This window comes from Ischnura elegans, chromosome 3 (assembly GCF_921293095.1).
Source record: "Ischnura elegans chromosome 3, ioIscEleg1.1, whole genome shotgun sequence".
NCBI lineage: Eukaryota > Metazoa > Arthropoda > Insecta > Odonata > Coenagrionidae > Ischnura > Ischnura elegans.
In genome coordinates, this window is record NC_060248.1 from 44,385,300 (window position 1) to 44,403,698 (window position 18,399).

General features: G+C 39.5%; 1 protein-coding gene across 5 annotated transcripts in view; it reads left to right on the plus strand.

The window, feature by feature from the left end:
• LOC124155721 (uncharacterized protein ZK1073.1) overlaps window positions 1-18,399 on the plus strand; it is a 382,687-nt gene that overhangs the window by 206,761 nt on the left and 157,527 nt on the right. Inside the window, exon 1 of one of the 5 annotated variants that reach the window (XM_046529780.1) lies at window positions 9,677-9,907. The exons of the other annotated variants lie outside the window; for them this stretch is intronic. Coding sequence (XP_046385736.1) covers window positions 9,893-9,907 — 15 coding nt within the window. The 5' untranslated portion in view covers window positions 9,677-9,892. Of the gene's footprint in view, window positions 1-9,676; window positions 9,908-18,399 lie in introns of those variants that run through there. 5 annotated transcript variants of the gene reach the window in all.

Consider the following 18,399-nt stretch of genomic DNA (forward strand, 5'->3'; position numbering starts at 1 on the left):
TTTTTAGTCTTTATAATATTTATATGACTAAAATGGGATTGAGTACCGGAAGTGAAGAATAATTTTATGGGTAGCCCGATTAATTTGTTGAGGGTGTTTCAATTACAATTACCTGTCCTTTGGATGAAAAGCTAAGAGGACGCGATAGACGGATTTTATAAGAACGCTGAGAGGTTGCGAAGCGCGTGAGAACGGATTTTAATGGTCAAAATACTCTTGTAAAAACCCAAAACCTGAGATATTTTTTATTCTTTTACCTCCGTTAATAAGAAACTCTACATATTTATTTTTTTTAAATTTTCTGAACGTTTTAAAACGTGTCTGAATAAAATCAGTTCATAATTTTGTTTTCCACGACCATTGTCTAAATTCATTTACATCTCATAATTGAAAATGTATTCCTTTGATTTATTAATTTTTTTATTATTTTTGATACAGACATGTTAAAAAAGGTTCTACTATGTAATCTCAAGCTCAAGTTTTTATGAGCAATTCGTTCCAAAATAGACCAAATACGACTCGTCGAAAGGGAGTAATGCGTCTTCTTAAGCCGTGTTCTCCATGGCTTCCTTCGTTCGTATTCAACCAAGGCTGACTTCAGGTTACTCTCCACTATTCTTTCCTTACTTATTTCTATATATGGCAAAAATGATCGTAGCTAACACATTTTATAAACAATGCGAAATTTATTTTGTTCCAATATAAATTTTAAGCATTAAAATTGGATAACAAGTGACCATAGGAATTGTAGCTTACATTTTTAAAATGGAAATTCATTTTATATCTGGAAACTTCATTATCCTCAAGACGTCAATTTACTCAGTGCACTGCGTAGTCCCTGAAATTTTCAATCAAACGATTTAAATGAGCACTTCGTTCCAAAGTAGACAAAATACGATTGATCGAAAGGAAGTTCCGTGTTCACTAGAGGTGTCTCTTACTATTAATTCCTCCCAAAATCCAACGCCTAATTAGAACGAAGGGCTGGAAAAATTATTAGCGTTAGGAAAGGAATTAGAAAAAAAAATGGAGAGGGGAAAAAATAGATAAAAAAAGACTTGTTGACCTTCCCTGTGGGAACCAATCCCGTGAAGTCGAGAGACTTCGATACAATTGTAGTCTTACTCTTCGGTAGCGTTGGCGTAATTTGGGCTCCGGTACGATCCGCGACGCCAACGAGGGAGGACGTGAACTTAGTCGTGGAAAGTTCCCATTTCTCCCTCTCTCTCTCTGTCTCTGCGCGTCAGTCAGGGTGTGATTGGATGGTGGAGGAGGGGTGGGAGGGTTGACTGCCTCGAGTGAGCGAACGAGGAAGGAAGATGGGATACATTGAGGGCACGAGAGAGTGCCTGGAGTGGGATATCAAATTGAAGGAGGCGCCGCGCCGGTTGTATCTGAGGGGGTGGTAGCTTGAAAGGACGATGGGAAGGAATGGGGCTTCCTTGCTGGGATGTGATATTCTCTTCTCGTGAATCTGCAGGAGACTTACCCTTAAACTCGTCCATATCTGTGGAGTGTCCACCGTGACTGCGAGATTCAAAACAAACACTTTAATTTTGCATTTTAAAGCACAAAGAAAATGCTATAAAATTGAAGGGAAGACGGCAACAGTTGATTTATGATTCTTCGTCCGATCCATGCTTGTTATGATTTGCTGTTAACCATGTGTTTCTATGCAAGATCAATTTATTTTTTGCAGCGCTGATGTACATTTCAATTTATGGGTCTCACCATGCATAGATTAGTTTGCAGCGTCTAGTTGTAGTGAATATTCATTTTGCTCCTTTAATATATTTGGTGACTTGTATTCATGCATTGTTAATTAATTACATTATGTACGATAAAAAATTTACTCCATCAATATTTTACCCATAGTTTACCCCTCTCACAGGATGCCCGATGGTACTCGATCATTAATTTGGTCTAACTTATCCCAAAAAAATGCTTTGAATCATTTTCTGCTGAAGCATTTCTTCTTTTTAGTGAGGATGTGTTTAGTTTATTTTAAATGTAGATTTTTTTTCAAATCCCAATATGTAAAAATATTCGAAAATTTGCCACATCAGTGATTTTAAGCTAAAAATTAGCAAGTAGAAAATATTTATAAATATTTTGGAACCTGCGTCGGTTGCGTGACAGCGATACCTTTGTTAAAGTATTTTTCTGGATACTTCATGCCTCAGAATCTGGAATTTGTCAAATATACTTGGAGCTATCGTCATATAGTTCATTTCAAATGCGACAAAAATATGTGAATCGTTTTAATGTTTTCCGTAACACCTCAGACATACTACAGAGAGAAGAAGCTCACATATCTGAAACGTTTTTTGTTGCAGGGTTTTGTTTCTCTCACTCCGTAGTCACGTGTACAGTAATGTGGTGTTTGATAATCCTTAAATAAAGCCAGATTTGCCATATTTTTGTTGAAATCTAAGTGCAGGGTGTTGCAAAGGCAATGCTTGTGCTGGGCAGCTAGAGTAAAGCCTTGGTTGGACAGAGAAGGATTGAGACGAGCGCGAGAAGTTTAGCGCATGGGGTGATCTTTGTCTGGTGTGCAGCAGGTTTTATCGAAGCCTTACCAGTTGACTCGTCAGCTGGGAGGTGCAGTCATGGAAGGGAAGGGTATACAGACGGACACCACCTCTTTTCTCATTATTTGCATCCCAATACTCTCCGCGTCACCCGGCACCCTCCAACACCAATCCCAAAATAGGAGTGGTACGGGAGGAGAAAAAGGAATTTTTCTCTCAGCTGATGTGGCTGCCTCGTGGTCGTATGAAGTGCAAGCGTCATCTGCTTCCCTCTCCTTTTGAGGAAATGATATATCCACTCTGTCTTCGAAGCGTTCTAGAAGGTACTGAGAAGTCATCAGATGGAGATTTTAATTGTTTTCGGAATTAATTCATATTTGAGATATTCTATCCTTACTAGCGTATGAAATTTTTGAAATGGTGTATAATTTGAATGATAAGGACTGTGGTATTTGTCCTATTGGCCTGGCTGGGAAAAGTTTAAAATGCAGAGTGGAGGAACATAGAGGAAGCTGTATACATAATGACGGAAAATCTTGTTCTGCAATTCAATTATGCTTGTGCCATCAGTATAGCAACTTTGTCATCGATATTTTATATTGTAATGACGAAAGGATTAAAATTTGAAATTTTCAAAATCAGGGACGGTCTTGATAATGATGTTTTATTCTGTACTGACTCACCTTTTTTAAAGTTAACCCTCCTTATATATACATTTCCTTCACCTACACCCCACTTTTTTGTTTGTTTTATGCAACGAGATTTTCACATACTGGAGGGGAGCACCACTGGTTCCGAAGCGGAGCGAAGTGTGGCAAGAGTGGGGGTGCTTGGGTAGGGTTAGCTGCGCCTACTTCGACCAAAACATTGTAAATCCCATAAGGGTCAATGCTTACTATTTGGTGAAATTGGTGGTCATAACTCGTTAATACATTAAAATAAACTATGGAACCCACACTGTAAACCTTTTTTTCTTACTTCATTGGTAGGCTTTATGTCTGAAACTTCTTATCCCAGGGAAAAATTATGATCAATCACCACGGTTACGTTCTACAACCAGCTTAGTAGAAAATAAAATTTTACGAGTGTAAACTAGTAATTTCCCTGAACTTATTTACTACAGGCAATATAAGTATTTCATTTATTATGGGCATTGGAAATCCAACAATTATGTTACAAAAGTATATTTTCAAGGATATCCCCACCAGTAAAGTGGCTAACAGGGCACAGAGTTTATACATTAATAGAAGTATCGCAAATGATGGGAAAAGTCCAATGACAATTACTGGCGAAGTACTGATGATTATGGTAGCATTTTCACTTGTTGTAGTGCATTTTCAAAACAAAACTTAGCCATCTGAAATTATCAGTCCAAAAGTTGTCTAACTAAAATAGCGGTATTTTGGCAACGCAAAAAATTGTGAAACAGCGCCTCAAGATATTCCAACCTCATTTGTTATATTTTTTCGGCCTTCATTTGTTTACCTAAATCGAAAAACTGAAATATACGTGGCTGTTGGTATCGAAAAATTTATTAAAATCAATGGCTAGAAATGATTGGTGTACGAGCCCATTCCGAGATAAGATATTTGAATTCCAAAAATTCTCAAATGTATTGAAGTCCTCAGTTAGGAGGAAACGGTTACGTACGAAAGAGGCTGTGCTGTTAGGTAATTTTTGTGACGCCACATTTCTCTCAGCTTTAGCTTGGAGAGGGCTACGGGTATATCGTCTGGAGCCAGCAATGAGTAAATTGACGTCATGGGGATAAGGAAGTTTACACGCAGCAATTGACTGTTTTATTTGCTAAAGTGAAACTCTAATTCAAGTGGACTCTATTGATTCTAATTAACAGTTTAAAATCAGTATTTGGGCATAATAATTTTTCGATTTTTATGAATTTTATTTTTTCATTTGCTCATTCTTTTTTTATAAAATGTGTTGTATTTTCCCAGGACCATAATTGAATGCTTTCAATATAATCATCGGTCGGCAATTTCAAGATGTATACGACCCAGATGTCCGCCTAATTCTTCTATTAGATAACCTATTCACTCTATACACATTTATTAACATAGTTCATGTTTTATGTACTTTTTCACCTAATGTATAACTCGGAAGAGTCGTCCAATAATAACTTCAAGCAATGATAAGTATGAAAAGCAAGGTATGTGTTAAGTATACTTTCTGCAGCTGTTTTACTTAGCATAACGTGAAAAATTGTAAGATAAGCTGTAGGTACCTTACGCATTCTTGAAACAACCCCGCCATTTGAACCGACCCATTTCCTCAGGTATATTTTTACTGGATTGGGTTGTGGGGATAACTGTTCTCACCTGATGAATAATTTCTCTCTCTCGTCAAAGTGAGACTATTGTACATAAAAGGTTCGAATCGTTCGTTTTTCCGACGTGCATAAATCATCGACCATAATTCTGGCTTCGATCGAGTCATAAACGTGAAGTTTTCCACGCCGAGCCCTTGGCTGCGAATGTTTACCCTCGACCGTTTATCCGCTGACCTCCCCACCCCACATACCCCCTTCATCCACGGCCTCCTTCCTCCGTGCACGCGGAGATCAAAACCCCGTCAACGTTATCGAACACTCGTCGCGGACGTGTGTCGCAAGTACTCCACCGCAGCCTTCGATTCCCCTTTTTCGATCGCTCTCGTAATTTTGCAACGGCGCTCCTCATTCGTTTATCGCCGCCTCTCAATTGCCCTCCGCACGGCATTTGCCACGAGCGGCATTCCTAGTACTCCGTGGTAGCGACTTGAAAAAGATGTAGAGGCAGAAGGCGGAATAGGGTAGTTTCCTTCACCAAAGAAAACGAAAAACATTGATACCGATTCGTTACCCACCATTAGCGTATTCATAATTTACAAATTATTTGGTTTTATAAATCATAGCTTAGACGAATAGCAATGGTCAATTTTAACCTCATTTGAAAAAGGCCAGATTGGCGCCCATGCGATTCCACTCCACGTGACGTCACAGGGACATAGCTTCTATACGAGTAGATAAGAGTTTTACATCGTCTGAGATTACCAATGCATGGATGAGGCACAGACTGCAGGGAAACATCTCTTAATAATCACCTATTATCGTAAAATTGCCCATGGTGGGGAAGTTTCCTTCGTTTGTTAAGATATTAATAATCTTTATTTAAGCCAAGCGCTACCTGCTATCAGGGTACTCTGCTACCTGCTAGCAGCCTGCATCTTATCAGCGCTCAAAGCCTCGCCCCAAGGTTACCTCACAATGCGGCAGCGGGAACCAGACTGACGTCACATGGGCTTTTCCCATCATTCATACTTAGCCGTCGCGTTTTCGCGCGCTTGAAAATTTTCACTTTTCATTTAATCGCGGAAAATAGATATCGTCATTTAAAAATCTAATAGCTTGAAATGCTTACTCCAGGAGTATTAATCTTTCGATTTAGGCAATAAAAAAATAATAGGAAACCACCCTATAGCGTGTGCTTAAGACCATGGTTGTGAGGACATTGCGAAGTGTCACCGTTATATCCTGTAAATTTAGTATTAATGGTGAATACAAGAATTTTGACGCTTCAAATGATATGATTTGCCTACATCGGTTACCGAGCGGGGTTAAGTCCTTGCCTGCCACACAAGAGGTCGCTCTGGGTAGGTTACCCCTATCCAGAGCGTTGATGTTCGCGTGCGTTTAGTTGTTAAGTTAAAAAATCCTATGGTTAAGGACAATGGTGCTGTTTTCGGCGGCAAAGTAAAAAAATAAGTGCTTTTATGAATAACTCGTTTGACTTGAATCGGGACGTTTCATCACACACTAGATGGTAAGTAATGCAGGGAACAGGTAAAGTACCTGAATGGCGGCCAAAAAATTATGATAGGATAATTACTTATGGTACGTTTGAGGTTAATCTGTACCTTTGAGGTTAATCGAGGCAAAGCACAAAGATGTTTTAAGTGTTCTTTTTTGAGCTAATACGACTGCGTGCAAATTATGTAGTAGTATGCAGTAAAATGGCCTTATTTACGGAAATTACATACTGTGCTCATGATATTAACCTTAAAATTATTAAACTTGATTGTTTCTGGCTTTACTTTGTGAAAATCCATTCTTAATAATAAAACGTTATTGTACTTTTCCACACGATTTAATTAATACGACCGGTTTCGACGCAGAGGCGACATCATCAGGTACAGAATCCGTTATAATAACAGTTATTTTGTTCTTGTTTGTTTAGAATTAATTAAATCGTGTGGAAAAGTACAATAACGTTTTATTCTTAAAATTATTGTACAAATGAGAAGTAGTATCAGAAAGGAAGGAGATGAAATTCGGAGAAACTTAGCCCTCACTGCGTTTGAGGTTGAATTATTCAAATTGCACTATAGTCCTGTGTTCATTATTTTTTAAAATATCTCTTTGTGAGCTCACGATATGGATGTTAATATTTTTTCTCTCTCTCTCTCCCTCTCACTTGTTTACATTTTGACTAATGTCCACCACCGAATTTTTCTGTACAATTTTTTGTTTAAATTCATTAGAATTTCTACTAATAGCACCTTATTGACAAGCCCTGAGGAGAAGAAAAATGCTTTCTATATCGAGGTTTGCGTATACATATCACTTAAAACGCTATACATCCTACGGCTGACCTCAGGAAATTCTCATGCGTCATTCCAAAAATTCTGTGCCCTTTCCTTGGAAGTAAACGTACCTTCCATTGCAATAGCTCATGTACCTCACTATTTCCAATGAAACACTAATTTTTGGTTTTATTCGGTCTTAAATTGTGTTATAAGTTATATATAGTGGATATTTACTCAATTTTCTTCAAACTATAAGGGGCGCATTCTATATTACCATCCTGGATTATATGCTTACTTCAAATCATGTATGTATTGCATGGTGGCAGATCGTACGGAGTCGATTAGGTGGCTCAGATTATTGCAATCCTCAATTCACCTCAGAATATAACCACATTCTTATTTCGTTACACCTGTGATTCGCCAGATTATGAGTTAAGCTTTTTCCAGAATAAACTCCTTTGAGAATATCTGTCTGTCATCCAGAGCATGGGCTCCATTTTCTACGTTTCGGTGGCTAACTGCTTCTTCAGGGATGGAGAAGAGAATTACCTGTAAACGGTCGTTGATTAATCTCCCCATATGTTGGGCATGAATTCGATCACCCGCAGTAAAGCCCGATGGAAAGAAGGGCCTAAAGTATAAGGTAGAGTAAGCCGCCGAAACGTCGGATATGGAGTCAATATCCCGAGAACCCTCTAACTCCATGATTCATCCGTTTGTTTCATTGCGAGAGTGCGCATGGAGATGATTACAGCTCTCAGCACCACCTGTCCTCTTTGTACACTCTGCGGCGTGTATGGGGTGGAAGTGCTCGGAAATGCAACGGTGCTTGAGAGATGTAAGGGGAGGTGGCGGTGCGGCGTCATACGACCTTTTCGGCTTCCAGCCGCACGACACGGCAACCTCCTTTGTCATGGCGTAGGGAGAGGGGAGGTGCCTCTCCAACCCTCCTCCTATCTTTCGTCCTCCAAACCATATAACCTCTCCACAATCCTCCTCCTCTTTCAACTATTCCCTGGCTCTCCGCCTCTTTGGACTTTGTGTTATCATTGCCTCACCCATCTCTCCCCCTCACTCTTCTCTCAAACTTCTCCACCATTCTCACTCTCTCTCTTTCCCTCCCCTCCTCTCCTCCTCCTCCTCCACTTCGCTTTGCCCCCTCGCACTTATTGCTCCCCTCCCTCCAACTTATTTTCCCCCTCTCCATCACCCGCTTCAAGAACCCCTCCAGCTCTTCTCTCTCTCTCTCGGGGGCCGCCGTGTGACGACGGGGCGATGCATATTGTCACCTCATAGAAATTGTTTTCCTCCGACCGACCCACGAAGTTACTCTAAAGAGAAATTGTTTTTGAGAATCGATGAAATAGAGACCGCTTACTTATGAAAATGGTATCCATTACCTCTCATTTCGCAAAACAATATCAGTGCCCCAATTTTATCACCTAAATGTATACGTATCCAAAATATATTAATAACTTAATGTGTTTGAATTTTATCTAAAATGGGTCTACCTAAATTTTAAACGTCGAAGTTGAAAATCGCGATATACTGTTAATGCTACAAAATATAGCGTAGTTAACATTAAAATTTTTGTATTTAAAATAAGTATGTTGTTGATTAAATCTGATTTAAGGAAGGTAATCAATAAGTATTATAATATGCTCTATGGACCGTAATCGATTAAAATATTAGCAAACTCATGCAGATCATATCGGATGAGCCCTGTTGAATGTTAGCGACAAAGGAGGAGTGCCTGCGTTATCGTGCGTGCAGTTTATCTATAAATGGGTGTGGAACAACCTCTATTCTCTTAGACTCCTTCTGTAGCCACGTAGTCCATGAAAACTTGTGTCCCTTCTCCCCATCGTAAGCCATTATCACCCTCTTCCAATCTCACTTTCTCCGTCTCCCTTCCTTTCTCCCCCTTATCCCCTGTTCCACTTCTCTTTCGCCCCCTTTGTACACTTCTCTTTGTGTTCGCGTGGAACAGGGAGCAGTTTGAGAGGGAGGGGAAGGAGAGAGAAAACGAGAGTGTGGGGAAGAAGCACTCCCGGTCGGAGTAGGTGAGGAGAGAGAGGGGGTGGGGTTCTGTATGGTTTTGAAGGGGTCGAGGGGATGGGGTGATATGAAGGGACTGGAAGGGGAAAGAGGGGGAGGGTGGGCGGGGTTAAGGAGGTAAAAAAAGGTGGGAGGTCTGCGATTGTTAGGGCGAGAGAGTAGGGTGGGTTTGTTTCCTTTACATTTTTCTAATTTTTTTTCCTCCTCCTCCCCTTGAGGTGGGTGGGAAGGTATATTGGAGTTTTGGTAAGGGAGAGGGTGGGGGTTTGAGGTTTTAAGTGCGGGTAAAGGGGATGAGTTGAGTTGGGTTGCGAGGGGTGTGGGAGGGAGGGGATTTAGATGTACAGATTGCGAGTAGAGGGGGCTGTTTAAGGAGAAGGGGAGCAGGGTAGTGGTGGGGATGGGACAGGGGTGAGTTATAGGGTTTTAAGGGCTGGGGTGTGAGGTAGGGGTATAGGAAGGAGGTGGTAGAGAGAGGGAGAGAGAATATCTCCTTTCGGCGCAGGATTGTCTCCCTCGGACAGTCTCTCCTTACACGCGCCTTCGCAGTGGATGTCTTTTCGCCTTCTCCTTCAGCGTACATTGTTCTCGCGTCTTGAAGAAAGCGGATTGTTTTTTTGATCTTCTTCAGCGCGCACCGCCGCCCGGAGTTTTTTTCCCCGCGCGAGAGGATTTAGAGGGCAGCTTCACCTGTTCACCGTGGACTACCTTCCGGCCGGGATATGTCGGATCTCAGGGTATGGGGACCTCTTGCCTCTCGCATGCTCGCATTTACGTAATACTGATAAGTCACGCGCAGTTTCGGCTCCCGCATCGGCTGTGTTTTGGGGGGGTTGAATCTGAGGAGCCTCTGCTAGGACTCCCTCCGCCTTTGCCCCTTGTGCGACGTATTGCGCTTTAATTAGGAGAACTTGATGTATAAGTTTTGTACTTATTTAATCGCGGAATGTGTTGAGTGATTATTGTGGTTGCATTTTCCTACCAACATTACATTTTTACTACCTTTTCACGTGTTTAGTCAAGATTCTTGAGTTCTTATTATGGCTGTATTGTCTTTCGCCGACGACTTTGAGGAGTTTTTGTTGCTCGTTCGCTCTTTCTCGTTTAAGATCGTCCGAGTTAGAGAGAGTTGAGTGCAGAGATCCAGCAAACCATATTTATTCGGGCCTCGTTTATTGCTGAGAATTGCCGGATTGTGTTGTATCTCTCACGATCTTCGTGCTCATCATATGAAATTTTGATGGAACTCGTGTATTTTAGTCTTTGTAACACTTATAAGTTTGTCTTAAGGTCGAGTCAAAGAGCGCCTTTTTATTCCTTGGACGAGTGTACCTAGTGGATAAAAGTTCAATTCAGCCGCAATATTTATGTTTCGGATTGTTGCTCTTGATGATTTCTGCTGTAGAATATGTTGTAGTATAATATATTTCGGGTTCTATACGACAATCATTTCACATTTTGGAGGAACTCTTGTATTTTGGTATTTTTATCACTTCCATTGTTTTTCATTTCATTTTTCTTCCATTTTATTTTTTTTGCATCAATTAAATATTTTTTCTTGAGACTAAGTTAAAGAGAATGCGATAGTAAACAAGGTTAAGACTATTTCTTTGAGCCGTATTATCTTTCAAACGAAAATCTCTATGGCCGATCAAACCAAACGCGCGTTTACGAGAGGATCCAAGCAATACGAGCGCGTCGCGTCGTTTTCGAAAACTCCGTGGCGTCATTCTACTATCAAATCATCCCGTATTTTTCAAGGACTTCAATGGTTGACTGGCGATAAGGTGTAGCTTTTTCTGTGGATTCTACGAAAGTTAATTTTACTCCTTTTAGCGTCTTACTTCAAAGTACATACTTCGTTTTTCTCTCAATGTTAGAGTTTATTCCTGCCTTTTATCTTTTTCACCTCTTCAAAATCTTTTCATATGGCGGTGTTAGAGTTTTTATAACTGGCTACATCTTGTTTCTCTTCCTCTTTTAAACTCAGGAACATTTTCTGGCCTGAAGACCCTCGAGTTGTCTCAATGATGATCATTATTTTTTATGTCCTGAAATCGCAAAGTTCATGGAATACCTGCAGTTATCATTTTCAAGTATCTCGGAGGAGCTCATGAAGATTCTTAACGTCATTATTTTTTACTTTTACTTCACTTTTGAATATATTTTCCCTTGAAGTTATTTTAAGTAATACATTCTCTCCACGCATGTTATGAAATGCATCGTAAATAGTCGGGATAATTTTTTTCCGTTCGATATTTCTTTTTATTTATCCTCGAGAGGGTAAAAAAATTATCTCCTGTATTTCTCTCTGTACATTGTCAAATAGTCTTTAGGTTTATAAATTTATTTGATGTAATGTGCTTTGAAATAATACTATATCATCTCTCTCCGCTTTAAGAATCTTAGATGTTGTAGCCGGTTGTAGATAGATTTATTATTAATACAGCCTTTTGCGCTATTTTTGTAGATAATCCCTATTCCGTCACAGTATGCCGTGATATTTTCGGTCTCATCAGTAATTTATAAAGGCTTACTTTTAGCTTTCTTACCCGTCTTAGCTTTTCATTATGTAACTCTGATCGCTCTCATATTCTTTTGGCTTCTCTCGCTCGATATTTTCTGCTTCGTCTCTGTGGCGTCTTTCAGAAGCCGCTTTCAGCTGTTTCCGGCGAGTCATTTCTTTGTCTCTCCAACGTTACCCATCACGAAAACTCTTGAAAAAAATTTAGTCCTGTCCGCTTTCACCTTATTCAACACTGGAATCTTAATATTTTCTCTATAATGATTTTTAAATGCACGTTCAAGTCCTACTGTTGTATTGGCACTGTGTTATCCCAATAGTTTCATTTCGACGTGTCGTTATTACCTTTTTATCCTAGATGATTGTTGCGGTTACTCCGTTGGTCGTCAGATACAGTTTCTAAGTGCTACGGATAAATAACTAGGTTTTTATGATGTCTCCATGTTTCTGGGTTTCACCGCGTGGATTTTCTTTGTGACGACAGTTTCTCCGGTATTCCAACCGGCGTCTTCAGGTCGATGTCGGGATACAATTTTTGGTGACTTATATAGTTCACTATGAACTATATAAGTCAGTCAGACTATACTAGTCTTTACTCAGACTATACTAGTAGCGTAGACAGACTATAGAAGTCACACTTCATGAACTATATAAGTCACCAAAAATTGGAGGGCGAAACCCAGAAACATGGAGACATCATCTAGACAACGCCGCGGAAAACTACGCATCAACTAGGTTTTTATCCCCATGGGGTAACAACCGCTCTACAATGTGTCTGTTTACTGTGATTTGCAAAAAATGCGTTCAAGAATGCCCTATCCCGAATAATTACATACAACTTACAACAATAAAGTTTTAAAGGAAAGTGTGCACTGCTAATCCTCTGAAATGATTTTACCACATTGGTGTTGCTCATGATAAGCAATATTTTTCAGAGTTACTGTTTAAGGATCGCGGCCCTGAGTTTCACGATCGTGAACGCAACTGATGCATGGTTTTTAATTTCTGCTAAGTACGTCATATAGCTAAACATAGGTAACCAGCAAAATTGTGATACTTGCTCTGATACTGACGGTATGTGGTTCAGCTAACAGATATTGCCTCATACTCGTCGCCTATTGTGATAATGCCTCCAGAAAAAATATGTCCCCGTCTAATTAATATGTTATAAGTGAATATGGTCTTTCATGAAAAGAAATGAAGTGAAATATTTCCTGCCTTTTGTTGGGTCGCGTGTACTCAATGGTACGATTAATTTTCCAATTCTTGTATTTCACGCTTCTTTTATCTCCTCGGAATGAATTTCGCGGCCTCGGGAGATGAAAGTTTCTTTATCTTTCCACTGTTCAACGCAGCGCGTGCAGAATCTGGTCAGGAACATGCACCTAGGAAAGTTGAAGGATACGGTTGGAGTGGTAATTGAAGTAGTCGCAAAAATATGATGCTGTCTCAAAGTTGATCTTCGCACGGAAGATCGGGACCTAGGACTAGTTTAATTCTCTTTTTGGACGGAAGAGTTGTTACGTTAGTTCATTGTTCAGTTTACTCTCGTTATTTTTTCCGCGCCTACCTCTCGGGTTAATCCGAAAGCTCCTCTTAGCCCAGGTCCTTTACTTTTGTGTCGCAACAGCACGGAGAGATGTCTTCATAAAAAAAAGATGTCTCATTTTTATCTCGAGCCCTTCCCGCCAAAATGATTTCTTCTGTTTCTTTCCATCTTTCTTTCTCTCGCTCTACTTCTTCACCCTCCGTGGATGATTCTACTTTCCAAATCTAACCTTGTTCCTTCCATTCTCCCTCGCCAGAGATCGGAATTCAGTGGATCCTCTCCGCCATTCTCAAGTTCTTTTGAATTCATTTCCAAGTCGACTGTGGAAATTTTTGAAGTGTTTTCGTGGTCTGTTGCCTGCTAACAGAGTGAATCCGTCCTGGAATTCGCCTGGATTTCTTTTGAAGATCATATTATACCAGTGCACAATCCCTTATGTTTCATTTTTTGTTGTATCTTTTTTTATTTTGGGCACATTTCTCATTAATTCGATTTCTCACGACTTGATCATTTGTACTTGAAAATGACCTCTTCGAGGTTGAAACATGTTGTACCAAGAAAATAAATCCGTGGAAGAAAACGAAGTCTTCATGTCATTTGTGTACTTCAACCTCCACAAAGTTGAGCCGGAAACCATTGAATGTATTCAAAACTGTTTTATGACACATTTCTCTAGAGAACAGCCATATTCACGTTTATCAAATATTGATTCTGAATTGAATTGTCTGTGGGAGAAAACGAAGTCGTCATGTCATTTGTGACGGTTATGAATATTCCCAAGCGATAAGACAAAAATCACTTTATACCTCAGTTTCTTCCATAAGCATCACATACTCTTCCCTATCACTCTTCTTTACCACTTTTTTGCATTCTTTAAAACATTTTTTCCTGTAAAAACACTATTCACCAAAATTGTGAATGCGTCATAGGAATAAAATATGTATCTACATTTTTCTTCTCTATCTGTTGAGTTACGCATCGTTAATGCTCATCTTCATTCTGGTGATGCATATTCTTTTGGCTTTAGTTACTCCTAATTATTATCGCCAGTAAGGCCAGATCAGTTATTATTTTAATTATGAATCGAGCATAATTTCGCACTCAGCGTTTTTATTATCATCGGTCTTTAACGTTGAGGTCTGGCCACGTGGAACTCAATGATGTGAGAGCCCTTCGTTGTCGATTAAACTGTCGGGAGATGTTTAAAGTTTAAAAAGTCAATGCATCACCGAAGATTTTAATATTCAGCTTCTGGCTTTCTTTTGGTGAGTGAAGTTTGGCAGCCATGTTTCCATTCATCCGTGCATCACAAAAGAAGAGAATTTCTGCGTTAGTTTCGTCTCATCGCTTCATTTTCCCCTCTGGAAAGGCTGAGGTATAACGTATCCCATTCGCTTTATTTCCCGGTCTATCTCGTACTCCTTTACTGCTTTATCAAATCTCCTGAATCCGAAAGTCTTCAACTTTAAAAACCTTGCCTCCCGGGACGCAACCCTTTCGGGTGGACCCAAATCCAAAGTTCTCCCTTCTTCAAGCTCCCTCCTCCCTCAATTAGATAAAACCGCTCTCTCCCCCGCCGCTCTAACTTGGACTTGTCTGATGCTCAAATCTTCTCGGGTCCGTTGCTAATTGCTCGGGTCTGGAACGGCGGAGATCTTGGGTGAGGGAGGCCGCGATAATTTTGCCATCCACCGTTCCGTATTTGCGGATTATCGAGGTGAGGAGAGTCGTGGGAACTTCCCTTCTTCGTGAGTTTTCAGTTGCATTCTGTGAATGTAATGGTAGTGGTCCGTTGTTTGCGCTTCAACTGGAACGAGAAAGTTTGGTGTATAATGGCCAATTCCTGGGCCTTCATTCAGAATTTTACACGGGAAAAGTTATTTTGAATAAAGCATATTTCAAGCGTTCATGGTGAACCAAGTAAAGAGGAACAGCTTACCCCTAAAAAAAGAGCTGATATTTTAAAACCCGCTTGCTTGAAATTTCAAAAGGTAATGATATTAGGAATTCTGAGGCTTTTTGAATAATTATAATAAGCTTAATACCAAATACGGTATAATAGTCTAGTTAGTTTTCATATTATGGAGTTCATCACTAGTAGCTAGATTGTTCCAGCAGCAACATACTTTTTTTCCATTTTTGAAAGCTCTTTAGATGCACTGACGTTACAAAGCTTCCCCTATAGATATTTCTGGAAGCCATATTCCCTATTTAAATACCTCTGAATTTTTTTTAAAGCTAAGGACTAAGCTTCTGATTTAACTAGTAGCAATTAGAAAACGCAGGAATATATATTTGAAAACAGCTGAAATAGAAATATTACCATTTATGGAATCATTTTCTTTGTAGTTTGATGTAATCAGAGTTATAAAATGTGTAGATATTTACAGATATTCTTTTCAGAATTCTTTTATCTTTCAGTGGTATAAGGGGAAATTCTCAGCTGCGCAAATTTCAACCTTTGACGATGCAATTACACTCTTGTTGCTGTGTGATTTATCATTCGTGTACATCTCCTCGTATCTGAAATGAGCGTCTTTCGGGAATCAAGTGATTACAATGCTCTCGTCTGTTTACATTAATTGTTCAACTGAATGTTTCTGTGAGGCTTTTTTACCATAGGTTGATAGAGATAGATGGTTTAGAGATCAACACTCGATTTTAAATGCACTTTTTCAGATTCACAAAATTGTAATTACTTTGTAAGATCTCTGTTTTGATAGCCATTGAATTATATATTGACGGGTATTCTTCCATTAGAATTTAATTTGCACTTTTCGTTTTTTGTTCGACATATTCACTGCCGTTTGACCCATGTTTTTAAAGAAGGAATGAGTCGGTCAAAATTTAACGTCACTACAATTTTTAGTTCCGTTCGTACTCATGAAAATCAAACTAATTCATCGAGGTGTCCTACCCTTCACCGCATCCGGTCCAGTTAAAAACTCATGTCAACGCAGATGCGTTGCGCGAGTAAAAAATTGAATGACGATTTTTGTGTTCCCACGTAATTCACCGAAAGGACTTCCCTGTTGCCTCTTCTTTTACGAGAGCGTTGACTCTCGCATCGCAGGAACTTATCACGGGAGTCACGAATTGTTTGCCCTTTTCGGGAGACACCCTCCCTCTCCATTCCCCCGCTGTTCTCACCCCCACCACTCCCCGTCGGCGTCGCCCGCCCAAGTGACAAGTGAATTACGGCATGCGAACGTGCGGCGCAGCCTGGGGAACGGCTCCATAAATATGACGGCTCCCAATTAGTAGTCTTCGCCTCCATAGTCGTAAGTTTTGCCAAAAAGAGCACACTTACACTTTCTATTCTCCGCTGCCTCTATTTATCGAACCTATCTGCCCCTCTTGCGGCGTGTATTCTGGTCTTATCCCGTGAATTGCTTGGTATGATGCCAATGCATTGACATCGCAGGACTGAGGAGAATGTGGAATAGGGTGGCTATTATAAACTACTATGAAAGATCTGTGAAGCGATTTCCGAATAGTTATCATGGATGAATGTGGTTCCAATTCAGTTCACTCTCTCAATTTCGTTGTCCTCCAACGTAGCAGGGACATTCGTTTGCATTTTTTTTCGGTTATCGCATTCGCATATTCATTGATCTTATCTCCGGTAGCAGCATCTTATGTGTATGGGTTGATATTTTCTCATTTGTTTCGGATTATGAAATCGTCATATAACAACCAGCGTCATTTGTAATCTTGCTGAAATATGTACTGAAAGATAATGAAATATATTTTTCATAAAATGCTTTAAAAATTGTACTTTTTATCAGTTTTCAATTTCTCGTTGTTTCCTAGAAATCGGAATAGTATGATAGGCTAGTTATTGGTTCATCTATCCACTGTCCTATTTAAAGGTAGAGTAAATGATATTTTATATACCGTTTTCGGTTCTTCAACTCAACTGATAGTAAAATGGTAGTAAACCACATCAATAATAACGGAGAGTAAGTTATTTAATCGCAACCATATCAGTAAACGGAAGAGTTCAATAGAGTGATATATTTTATATTCATACGCGCCTAAATTGTATCAAGTGCCTAAGTTCCACCCATCATGCCGTACTCATTCCTCTCCTCTCTTTTTTATACTTACTGTAATGCTTCCCGTATGCTTAAAAGCATTTTTAATGAAGATTTTACTCCAGAAAAGTGGTTGACTCCTTCAGCAGTGTTACCGTGCTTATCTCAACAAATATGGACATTTAAAAATCAATATTTTGGTAACATATTTAATCAATTTTAATATTACAATGGTTGAGGTTCACTCATTCTTATTGACCTTCAATTTATTATTTAAAACTCGTGAATGCATCGTTTGACAAAAACGTTAACCATCAATACAGAGCGTCTACGTGAATGAGGAGTTGGGAAAATGACATATGTCGCATCTTATTCGTTTGAAAGCAATCACTGCCACTCATAAATCGACTTCACTTGTACCTGTTGCTTGCTCTTTTCTCACTTCCCTCTCCGTTGAATGAGTTTTTTTTTGGAAAATATTACATTATTTATCTCTGAACATGAATTTAAAACCGTCAAACTAAACGAGAAAAAAGAACCAAGTAATTTTGTTAATGGATCGACCAATTGAATAATGGGGAAATGCTTACAAAATATGTCTCCTGTATCTGCAAGAAAATAAATCTCCTAAAATACTCAAGTGAAGTGGTATTCATCTAAAGCTGACACATTATGTTGTTCAGCAAGCCGTCCTCCATCAGGCAAGGAAGGCCTTGAATTACAATTAATTATACAGAACAATTTATCAGAGATGTAAAATAGAAATAGTACCATATGGAGTAAAAACTTGTAAGGATGATGTAAGGATCGAATGGGGAGCTTCGTCAAATCTATCCCAGGGATTTCCAATGATGATGATGGGTAAAATATCTTGTGTCACTATTTCTTTTTGGAAAATCATCGCCAAATCATTTTCTAAATGGAATCCCTCAATTTTAACCGTGAGAGATGGCTTCTGTTCGAAATAGGGAATGCTTTTTTTTATCATCGGAGGTGTGAGATAAGAGCATTTAGGGGGTAAGGCATCTGCGTCCTTGAGGATTGGTCCTCGTATGTTTCAAGAGCAAAGTTCCTTGCGCCCATCTCCCCTCCTCACCGTACTTCTAGACGCCCCCTATT